At 45.8% G+C, this 11,781-nt stretch overlaps 1 protein-coding gene and 1 pseudogene across 1 annotated transcript in view; one reads left to right on the forward strand and one right to left on the reverse strand.

The window, feature by feature from the left end:
• Nucleotides 1-11,781, forward strand: part of LOC105813330 (E3 ubiquitin-protein ligase HERC2) — a 193,360-nt gene that overhangs the window by 173,521 nt on the left and 8,058 nt on the right. The window contains exons 83-85 of the mRNA XM_012647969.1: nucleotides 2,095-2,282; nucleotides 2,798-2,995; nucleotides 9,187-9,270. Coding sequence (XP_012503423.1) covers nucleotides 2,095-2,282; nucleotides 2,798-2,995; nucleotides 9,187-9,270 — 470 coding nt within the window. The remainder of the gene's footprint in view (nucleotides 1-2,094; nucleotides 2,283-2,797; nucleotides 2,996-9,186; nucleotides 9,271-11,781) is intronic.
• Nucleotides 4,687-6,866, reverse strand: LOC105813297 (annotated as a pseudogene).

Consider the following 11,781-nt stretch of genomic DNA (forward strand, 5'->3'; position numbering starts at 1 on the left):
TCGGCCTCCCAGAGAGCTAGGATTATAGGCGTGAGCCACCGCGCCCGGCCTCAATTTAGGGTTTTTGATGTTTCCTTAGTAGATTCAGGTTGTGCGTCTTTGATCTTCTTAATTCATCCTTGCAGGTGACATGCAGTTTCTCTTTGTTCTGTTGCTGATGGTGTTAACTTCAGTCATTTGGTTAAGTTGTACCTACCAGGCTTTTCCACTGCGAACATTCTTTTTAATTAATAAATATTTAGTAGGGAAATCTCAATCTATTTAAATATCTCTTTCTCATCCAACTTTTTATTTATTCATCTATGTGTTTATATATGTGTGGGAATCATGGTTTCCTGATTTATTCAATGGGTTATATATAATATGTTACTATTTATTTTGATGCTGAAACTGTGCCCTTGTGGCTGGCTTCATCTGCTTCTGATGTGTCCGTGTCATTCTTTGAGTACTTCCTTGCTCTGGCACAAGAAGATGGCCGAGGCTCATCTTGTCCCCTCTATGCCCTGTGCTTAGAATTGGCCATTTCTCCGAGGACCCAGGATGTCTTCAGAGGAGAATGGCGTTTAGAAGACAAGATCTGGGTGATAGGTGTGCTCATTGCTATTGGAGTGTCACTGCTCCCCAGGCCTCCTCAGTGGACAGAGCCAGGGAATATGTATGCAAACAATATACAAATTTACATTTTATGTTTATTTCTGTGTCTGTATGTATATGTTGAAAATTATGAGTTCACACCAGTACCCCTAGTCCACTTGAGTACTACAGGGTTCATTTCACATTGTAGCTCCTGTCACTATTGGTGATAAACCTGGATCCCTTTATCCCTAATATAGTGATTTGGCCACTGCTCTCGTATGTGCCCAGTGTCCTGTTGCTGCCTTTGCCCTGTCCCCTGCATGGGTCTGCACCTCACTCAGGGCTGCTCCACTCGTGGAGGTGCTGGCTGACTCCCCTGCTGGGCCAGCGTGTGCGGAAGCATCCTCACCCTCTGACTCTGAGTCACTGCATCCAGCTTTGCCTTTGTGGAGACGCCTGCCTCACCTTGCTCGGGCTCTGACACCCACCCCGTGGCTTTAGGACTGAATTGTTGAGATCAGGACAGGGCAGGAGACCACACCCTGCCCTTGATCATGTAGGCATCATCTTGCCAGAGTGGTGCCTGCTGGCTACCTGACACCCCGAGGAATCTTCTGGATTTGATAAGGCTAATAAGGTCTCTAGTGAACATAAACCTCCTTCTGTTTTAGTCACCAGCAACCTAACCCTTAAAATTTTTATGGTGGTATTTTTTGTTTTTTAGAGACAGGGTCTCACTCTTGTTGCCCAGGCTCTGGAGTGCAGTGGCATAATCACAGCTCACTGTGACCTCCAACTCCTGGGCTCAAGCCATCCTCTTGCCTCAGCCTCCCAAGTAGCTGGGAATACAGGTGCATGCCACCACACGCAGATAATTTTTTTTACTTTTTGTAGAGATGGGGTCTCACTGTGTTGCCTAGGCTAGTCTCAAACACCTGGTCTCAAGCAGTCCTCCCACCTTGGTCTCCTAAAGTGCTGGAATTGCAGGCATGAGCCACTGTACTCGGCCTGTGGTGGTATTTCATGGATGGGGCTCAGCATGGCACACTGGAAAGTGTGATGATTCTTGTGAATGGTGGATCTTAGGTTTAGGATATGAATTGGAAGAACTACATGTTCCTTTAAAAACATGAATTTTTGTTTATCGAAAAACCGACTTTTCCTCCTCCCTTTATCATGCAGGAACAATCTGGGTTGTTGGGATATTCCCATCTGTTTTAATATTTGTTCTGATTGAGAACTGCTACAGTTATGTGCCTAGTCCTGTGAACTAATACTATTGGCTTTTTAAGACTAGGGGCTGTGGAGAGACTCAGGAAATATGCTTGCCCCTTTGGATGTGTGATTAGAGTGTATTCACATCTAGGTCACAGGTGAAGTTGACCTTCAAAGAGGTGACCGCCAATACCCAGTCAAAGGGCCGCGAACATTGATAGTGTTTGTGATGGGAAGACATTGGCATTTGTGCATTCCTTAGTCCTGGTATAGAAGCTCTTATTCTAAATTTGCTTTATTCAGGTGAAGTTTACACGTGGGGTGACAATGATGAGGGACAACTAGGAGATGGAACAACAAATGCTATCCAGAGGCCTCGATTGGTAGCTGCCCTTCAGGGTAAGAAGGTCAACCGTGTGGCCTGCGGCTCAGCACACACCCTCGCCTGGTCGACCAGCAAGCCTGCCAGTGCTGGCAAGCTCCCTGCACAGGTCAGTGCTGGGTGGGCCAGGTGGGCGAGGTGTGACAGTCACTGCCCCTGTGTGAAATCGGGTATAAACGCCCCCACACATGCTTCATTCTTTGATTGCATATTTACAGAGCTGTCTCTGAAAATAATGCCAATTCATAATGTTATAAAACAATGCTTTTAAGAATCTTAATGTTCATGCCAACCAACAGTTTATGTGTGTCATTATTTCACTGTCTATTCTTCATCTTATAAACTACACAAAACTGTTCTAATAGTACATGGCTCACATGTTTCTTAGTAAATATGTTTCTATAGGATAATTTTTTAAGCATTTTCCTTGGTTCACATTACTTGGCTCAGACTGGCCAGATTATTATTCTAAAAGTAACACGTGAGGTTTTGCATACCAAACTCAGAAATTGTAATGCTTTTCTATATTTGAAAAGATTATTTTCAGAACCCTAAGTGGATTCCAAACTGGCTTATCTGTGCGTTTGGTCCCTGTGATGACTTCCTGTGGTTCCAATGTCTCAGGTCCCCATGGAGTACAATCACCTGCAGGAGATCCCCATCCTGGCACTGAGGAACCGGCTGCTGCTGCTGCATCACATCTCAGAGCTCTTCTGCCCCTGCATCCCCATGTTTGACCTGGAGGGCTCTCTCGACGAAACTGGGCTCGGGCCTTCAGTTGGGTTTGACACTCTACGAGGAATTCTCATATCCCAGGGAAAGGTACTCTAGCAGAAGTCTTTGCTATAGGTGAAACTGGTATCTTCAGTAAATTCTAATCGGCAAAAATTCCTATATTAGTAATAGTAATATAGAATGTAGAATACAGCTCATTCAGCAAATGTCCACTGAGCGTTTGCTGTGTGCCAGGCTCTGTTCTGGGTACTTAGAATATATCAGTGAAAAAAACAGACAAAATCTCTGCCTTTTTGGAGTTTATATTAAAAATTAATAGTAAGGTACTGCATCTTTCCCTTGTAATCTCTGCCTCCTACCTTTCCAAAAGGGTGGGATGGAGGGTTCCCCAAACTAAGCCTTAGTTCATCCAGTGATTCTCTGTTTGCCTGGCCTCCAGAGCATTATGGCAGATCCACTGACACAGGAAGGAAAAACAAACTTCTTCTCCCAGGGATGTCCAGCAGAGGGTGCCAAGAGTTGCAGATAGCTTAGAAGTTCTGTCCTAGGATGTGTAAGGTAGAGAGAGATTCTTCACGGAATGATAGTTTAATAGGCGGTGAACATAGTCGTGAACCAGAGCATCTGAAAGTCACCAGACAGGTTCTGACCCTTAGGTGTTTTTAATAATTAGAGTTTTCTATAATGATTCAGAAGTTAGGGAGTTAGTTTCTGGCAAACAGCTTTATAAGATCATCTAGAAGGGACTCGTTACTGTATGGTAGAGAGGGTCTTTGTGTAGGGAGAAAAGTGTAGAATTGGAGTGAGGAACGCTCTCATCTAAGTGTGGTTCTATGACATATTTTATTATCAAATATTATGGTCTATTCTTAGTGATATAATAAAATTTAGATATTTGGGAGTCCTGCCCAAATAGGTTAATTTTTTTAGGATTCACTTATTTCTGGTAGGCTAGAACAATTTCTGCTGAATAAGGCAGGTGCATGCATTTTATTTTGATTTTATTTTATTTTTCAAGAATAAACAAACTTTATTTTATAAGAGTATTACAGAAAACAAAATATCATTTAATACAACTTGAAGCTGCTATAAATCTATTTTGGCATTATAACTATACATAAGATCAAAAGCAAGGGAAAAATGTTCAATACAATTGATAAGTAAAAAGTCACAGGACTGGAAAGTCGAAAGGGTCCAATATGAAAAATATCCCCAGTGAAATTCTCAAACATCTTAGAAAATTTTCAAAATGTAATAAATGCTTTTAATCTGTATTAATATTTTCTCATACAGTATGTTTACTGCCATTGGAAAACTCTGTCAATGTTTGCTGTAAGAATTCCATGGAAAGAATCTGGCAGAAGGAAGGGCACTACCTAAATTAGTCATAGAGTTTCCTTTCCGTATAACAACACCTGTTCAAGTGAACAGCACCTACCAGCGTGACTGGCCTTGTTTACTGTCCTTTAATCAAAATGAGCCATAAAAAGCAGGTGGTTACACAAAATAAACAGGAAACAAAAACAAAGCCCCTTAATTAAAAAAAAGAAAGAACTGAGAATATTTAAAAGTGGCTATAAAACAAAACAATATACTAAAATGGGTGAGAACTATGTAGACCAGAACTGTTAAGGTGAGGTTTGGTGTTGGCATTTTAATTCTTCAGGCTTCTGGTCATTGTTACCAGTCATAGACTCAGAATGGCATTAAGACTCAGAATGGTCAAAATTCTTCAGGTTCAAAAAGTTGAATGTTGTTTTAAAAATGACTTCCTTACTTTAGTCTTCCTCTTTCTCTTCCTTTTCACTGAACACCACCATACTTCTGATCACTGTGCCAGGGTGCTGCTCTCTGGTCTCTCTGATCACTTGAGCCAGCACCTTCTTTATCTGGTCATGATCAATATCTGCATCTCCTGTGACCATGATGTGTTTGTCAGTTCTTGTTTCACACACACCACCTTTTCCAGTCCTGGTGATGCGTGTGGTGGTCGTTGTGGACATGGACTCAGGTGTGACAGTTTATGCGATTGGTAATGTGCCCGAATTGCCACCAACCTCGCTATCTGTCTGATGGTTTTGGTCTCAGTTTGGATAATGGGGACTTCCTTGGTGGAGACTTCAGTCCTTTGTGAGGCATCAGAAATTGTTACCATCTCTGTTTTTACCACTGGTGGCTTTCTTTCAATGAATTGCAAATGCGGGGCTTTAGTTGGACTTCCCCCTTCTCTCCTGCTGTCCCCATCTTGTACCATAGCAGTGCTGACAACTTCAGGGCCATGTGCTGAAATCTCCCCAGCAGAGACAGGACAATCCTTCATAAGACCGTGGTCCACAATGCCAATTAGAGCTCCATCAAGAATCCTGGAGACCTGTTTACTAGACGTGCACTCAAAGTGTGGTGCTGGCCTATCTATGAGGGTGCTTGCCTGGAGGGTCTGTGCTTGGATGCAGCCATTGTGGTGAAATTTGGACCTCAAGATCAGGAACTTGGCCTTTGGTGGCTGTTGAACCCTGTAGAAAGCGTAATGCTCCCCGAATATTTTCCGTAACCTTCTCGCTGGCCAGTAGTTTGGCAGTTTGAATCTAACGGTGCTCTCAAACTGTTCCATCTCAACAGGCCTAAATCTAATATAGAAGTTACTGAGCATGTAGGAAATTTTCAAGATTTTTGGCCAAGCCAAATGATAGAGACTCAGCCTGTGTTTGTAAATGAGGAGGTCGTCAGCACACATGCCCAGTTTGAAGTCCACGCCTCCTGAGTCCTTGGCATTATGTAGGTCAACACCATACATGGGAAGTCTCCTTGCATCGCCTATGAACTAATAATCAGCTTGCACTGGAGACAAGCCCCTGTGGGTTTTGTACAGCTCTGCCACCACCTCTTCCAGCTCCTTAGTCTGTGTGGGGGCAAACTAGTAGTCACTGAGGTCAACACTGCGAAGAACTTCTGGGTCATAGTCTCCAAGTTCAGCCTGCAGTGTAGGATCCCAGGAGGGCATGAAACACAGTGGAGCAGGGCAGGTGGCCAGAGGTGATGTCCTGCCAGAGCTGAAGGCAAAACAAGTATCTGGTGATATCTTCAGTCAATTGATAATGGTAACGAAGATAAAACTTCACATTAAAAGTGAACAGCCAGGGAAGAGTTCGCTGTTGTCTATTTTTTTTGCGGGATCTAGCCAGTTTTTCTTCTCAGTGTTTTCCTGAAACATAAGTCCAAAATAGTCCTTCTCTAAGAGATCGAGGTGTTCACACACTTTGTCAAATAACACTTGTCCCTTAGCATGTTTCTCCAGGTCACAGCTGTATTCGGTGCCATCCAAGATCATTTTACAGTAGACAGTTTTGGTCTTCCTAGTGGCTTTTTGAGAGACCTTCTCTGCTTTTAGCTCATTGGTCTGCACTTCCTTGGCTCTTTTTGCTGCGGCTCCTTCTGATTTGTCCTCCTGTATTTCCTTTGCGTTCTCTCTCCTTACTTACTAATTCAGCAGTCTGTGTCTCAGCTCTGCTCACAGAAGGTTTTTCTTCCTTGACTTCAACCTTAATCTCCAGTTGCTTCCTCTGAGCCGCTTCTTCAGCATCACTCTTGGCCTGTCTCTCTTCTTCCAGAAAAGGTTCCTTTTTATCCAAGACCTGTTCCTCCACAACAGCATGGGTAGGTTCTTTTTTATCTTCTCCATCTTTGGCCACTAATAAGATATGTGACTTCAGTTTCTTAAGCCATGGGGGTATAAATCAAGCAATACCCCTTCCCACAGATGGCGCCTTCTGTCTCTGCTGGCAGCGTACACTACTTGGCTTTCAGCTGCAGGAGAAGGCTGGGAACCTTTCCCCTCCTCTGCATCAGACGACTGATTCTGCTGGTTTGCTGCTATTTCTTTAGGTTGCTCCTTGGTTACATCTGCTCCTAACTGGTCAGAGTCCTCCTTCACTTCAGGTGCAGAGCCTACTTCAGTCATGGTTACAGCTTATGCTGTGGTCCCAGCTACTTGGGAAGCTGAGGTGGGAGGATCACTTCAGCACAAGAGTTGGAGGCTGTAGTGCGCTGTGATCACACCTGTGAATTCAGGCCACTGCACTTCAGCCTGGGCAACATGGCGAGACCCCCGTCTCTTAAAAAAAAAAAAATTCAAGTACTCCTCCTCATTGGTTGCCTGGGGATGATCAGTGGCTGGATAGCCTAGGTGGCCCTTTTCTCTGGGGAGGTTCTTGGGGAGAAGCTGGTGCTGTGAACGTGCTCGAGTTGCTTCTGATGCTGAACAAGTGAATCACCATGTACACGCTTGAGAACAGCATGAATCCTTGATGTCCTGATGTGATGCTCCGATGCTCTTCACGGAACTTCTTGCAATTCTTCAGCCAGAAGATGGAGGGAGTGGGGTCACCAGTGGCTGGCAGTGGAAGCAAGTGGTGTGGGTGGCCAGCATAGCCAGCAGCTTCTTGTTCATTCACTGGAGCTGAGTCCCGTAAGGAGCCCCTGGTGCCACTCACTGCACCCCACCACTTAGCTCTAGGTCCCTCCCTTATGCCAGCTGACTCCTTCCATGCCTTCTGTTCGCTGCAGGACGCAGAGTTCCATGCCCAGTGGGTTGAGGCAGCGCTGGTCACTATGAATCCAGCCACGCAGATCTGCAGTGTGCAAGACACAGCCATGGGAGCAGACGGAGAAATCCTTAGGATAAGCTCCAACGACGAAAATGGCTGGCGCAGGACTGGGCAGAAATTTGGTGCAGATTGACCATTCAGAGTTGGTCTATGGGGATTCTCTTATCCAGTCAGAACATATATAATCCAGTGCAATCAGAATGTGTATCCAGAACACTTCATTTGAATACAAAAGTCTATACATTGCCTGCCCAGGCCTATACCTGCTATTTTCTCACCTGAAACCTGTGGGGAAGTAGCGTGAGGACACCGCTGAGCTGTCCATGCATTTTACTTCTGTGTGTGCCTGAGGGTGCTGAGTGATTGTGTTTAACGGAAAGATCATCTCTCTGATATTGGGGGCAGGTAAAATTGATATGAAACTTAATTTCAACTATTTTCAATAAGAAAAAGTAGTAAACTTAATTACTTTAATCCTTCAAAATGGAGGTGGTAATAGACAGGGAGAAAAAAGCCTTTCTTTGTAGGGAGAAAAAAAAGTGAGAGGCAGGGCATGTCCCTCGTGGCACTCAGTGCGGGCTGTGAGCTGGGGGTGCATGGACTCGGGGCACGGTGGGTGGCTGTGAGCCAGTATATGGGGTGTGTGGGTGGGGGGTGGGCAGCAGCATCTGGCTCCTATCCTGAGGCTGTAGGGGAGCAGGGGAGCGCTGAGGGCTTCTGAAAGGCACCTTAGCAGCAGGGACTGTGCAGGCAGCCTCTGTTCTGGTCCTGGTGTGGGCAAGTATCTGCCTCTGCTGGAGAGGTTTGGGAAGTGGGTGTCACCTCCTATTCAGAACACCAGAGAGGATGCTACAGGAGGGCTGGGTGGGCCTGTGGGTAATTCAGAAAAGGGGAGTGCTCTATGGAGGAGGAGCTGCCTTTAGGTCTGGGCTGAGTGCAGGAGAACAGGGTGGAGGTGGGGCTGTGTGATCACCTGCTAGGTGGAAAGAGCTGGGACCCCTGTTGATCCTGCCTCTTCTGAGTGTCCCTCAAGTTCCCAGCCCCCTTTCCATTGGCACAGCTGTGTCCCATGCCCCACGCCTCACCCCCATGGGTGTGCCAGCCTCCCTCCCTCCTGGGTGCTGCCTGAGTCCTCACTGTGGTGCCCATGCTCAGGCTGCACCCCACTCCCTGTCCTAGCCATCTTTGCCCTGGCACTCCAGATTTCTTTCAGTGCATGCTCACAACCTGAGCTTTGTGTGTTCGGGTTTCCCTCCCTGGTCTGCCTTCCTAATCTCCATCCCAGCCCTGGCACAGTTAGTGGTTTAATATCAGTCCCTGCCACTGGAGGACTTGTGGTTTGGCAGGGAAACCCGTGGCTTTCTAGGCCTGAGTCAGAGCAGGTGTTTGCTGGGGCCCGACCCTCCCTGCTCCGTGCCCAGCTTGTGCTGGGCTCTTCCAGCCTTCTTTCCTGAGGGGCACCCTGCCTGTGTGCCCAGCTGCTGGCACTACTTGCTCTTCTGTCCACCCCCATGCATGTGAGTGCCAGGCCACTTCCCTGGGGCCTCACAATTTGAGAAAGGGATGGTCATTTTCTATTCTTAAAGTCTGATTTTCAAAGCAGAAGATTTTAAACATAACTGTTACATGATTTCTGTATCGGATTCTAACTTTTGTCTGTTTGACTTGTTTTAGGAGGCAGCTTTCCGAAAAGTGGTACAAGCAACTATGGTGCGAGATCGCCAACACGGGCCTGTTGTGGAGTTGAACCGAATTCAGGTAATGTGGAGATTGTTCTGAGTCTGACAGTCTTAGAAACAATGCTTTCATGGGTGCAAGTGGTGGCCCCGCAGCCTGAGATGGGTGGAGAGCACTCATGGTCTGCCTTCTGAGTGCCCCTACTTTAAAGAGCAGGGACCACCTTCCTTTTGTGGCACTTCATGCGTGTGACGTCCCGTGATGCTGAGGCTTCCAGGAAAGTAAATGTGTTTCTTTATAATGGAAGTAAGAAAGATTTATTTCAGATAATCCCAAAGCACAAATACAGATAAGCCAAAAAAGGAAAAATAAATATCAGGCATATTTCCACCACACAGTGATAACTACTGCTGTTAACCTTTGTGGAGTGTGTGTGTGTTTGTTATAAGCAAACCTGGATCACTCTATTTTGTAACTGGCTATTTTTCCCACTTAATGCATCTCGAGCTCCTCCATGCCTTGGAGTAGGATTCTGTGGGTCGTTTGTGCTCGACAGCTGCCTGCTCTTCTCTTGTAGGATGTGTCTGGGTTTACTCTGTCAGACCCCTTTGCTGGGGGCTGGAAAGCTGTGCCCACTTTTCTCTGACACAGGCAGGGTCGTCTACGAGTGTGTCTTCACTCACCCTCTAGGTTAAGCTCCAAGAAGTGGAGAGGGTCAGAGGCCCAATCATAACCTGATATCACATCCAGTTACGGGCTATGACAGTTCACGCTCCCACCGTCCTCACACCCTCTCTGGCCTGGCGGTTTTCTTTGCCGGTTTTGTAAGTCAGAACTACTTATACTGTCTCGTGGTAGCAATCAAAGAAATGAAAAATAGACCATTTCTGAATATGTACTGCTGCCCGCTGTACATAAACTCAAGAGTTAAAAAAATTAATTAAAAAAAAGAGGCGCCTGGCCATTGATGCTGATAGCGTGTGGCACTTGACATTTAATGCTCCATGGAAACGGGCCTCGCCTCTGGACCCAAAGCAGAGAGCCGTGAAGAACAAATTCTTTGTTCTTGTACCTTTGCGTTAACACATGATTTTTACCCTCAAGCTGATTACATGACTAGAAATTTTTCAGAGTTGTACTTGGGGGCATTTTGAATTGAGACATGAAACTCTTGTCCTTTGTTGGACAGCACATGTGACCACATTGATGGAACTGGTCTCCTCACTGACGTCAGAAGATCGAATGCGAAGCTGTAGGCCAGTCAGCCACTTCCACAAGTAAATGGGTTGTTTAATTAGTTTCATAAAAAAGCTTTTATTTTCTCACCTTGGATGATCATTTTGATTTACTCTGCATCATTAGGTCATAAATACTAAAGTTTGTCAGGAAGGAAGCCGAAGGCTTCCACATCATCTGGCACGAATGATTGAGCATTCCCGGATAGTATACCTGCCCCGGAACTGCATGCAGGCTCCTCGGGGCCAGGGGTGCTCAGCCTGGGTGTCCAAGCCTGGGGGGCTCCGCGTGTCAGAGAAGCCCAGGTTAGGTACCCTTGCTTGTCTTTCTCTCATCTCAAATTGTTAAGAAGTCATTACACACTGAATACCTCTTTCCTACTCATCTTTATATCACCAGCCTTGTGTTACTGAAGTGTGCAATACATGTTTGAAAGAGCAAACTGGGTAGATGACAAATAAATTTATATTAGGTTTTTTCAAGAATCAGATAAACACCTTCAGCCTAGTGTGCGGTGTGGATTGCTGTCTGGGGGCTGCTCCAGAGCCAGGCTCCCTTCAGTTCAGGGTATCGTGCTGCCTCCTGAAGCTGGGAAGTTTCCCTCAAATGCGGAAATAGAAGTGTTTTTGTGACCAGAATGGAGCAGGAGGAAAAAACATTTCTCTGAATCCAAGGTGAGCACAGGATACCAGCACTGAGCCAGAAAGCCTTCGTGGGCTCCTCTGCCCAGCTACCCAGGCTGCGGCAGTGTGCTCAGCATCGGCCCCCTCCCTTGGGGACACCTGTGTGTGCAAAGTTCCAGAGATGCCAAAACACAGGTCATTTTCCTGGAAGGCTTTTGTTTGTTGTGAATTTGACTTATTTTTATAACAGGATCTGAAAGTCAGTAAATAAAAACGTTTTTAATTACTTTAAAGTTTATTACAGAATTAATGCATGCTCATTTCTGAAAATTTAGAAAATTCAGATTAAAGACTATTAATTAAAGACTGTGTTACTACTGACCACAGAAAGCACTATCCCACATGGACTCCTCTCCTTTCCGTGTCATGACTATTGATGTGGCCATCATCTACGGAAACCGAGGACAGACAGCTGCTGCTAGTCGGCACTGCTGTGGAGGAGGGCAGCACCGGGGCAAGGAGACTGGGTGTCTGTCCCTCCGCTCACAGGGTGGCCGTGGCACCGTGAACACCTTTTGCTCCTTTTCCTTCCGTAGCCCAGTCTCCTGCAGGGGACAGAGCCTCAAAGTGCTGCCACGAGGGTTAGAGGCACTGGTGTCTGTGAGCAAGTGTGTGACACGCAGAGAAGTTCATTCTACAGGGAAATGTTGTTTTGTTTTTTTTTTTTTTTTTT

This window comes from Propithecus coquereli, unplaced genomic scaffold (genome assembly GCF_000956105.1).
Source record: "Propithecus coquereli isolate 6110/MARCELLA unplaced genomic scaffold, Pcoq_1.0 Scaffold28, whole genome shotgun sequence".
NCBI classification, from domain to species: domain Eukaryota; kingdom Metazoa; phylum Chordata; class Mammalia; order Primates; family Indriidae; genus Propithecus; species Propithecus coquereli.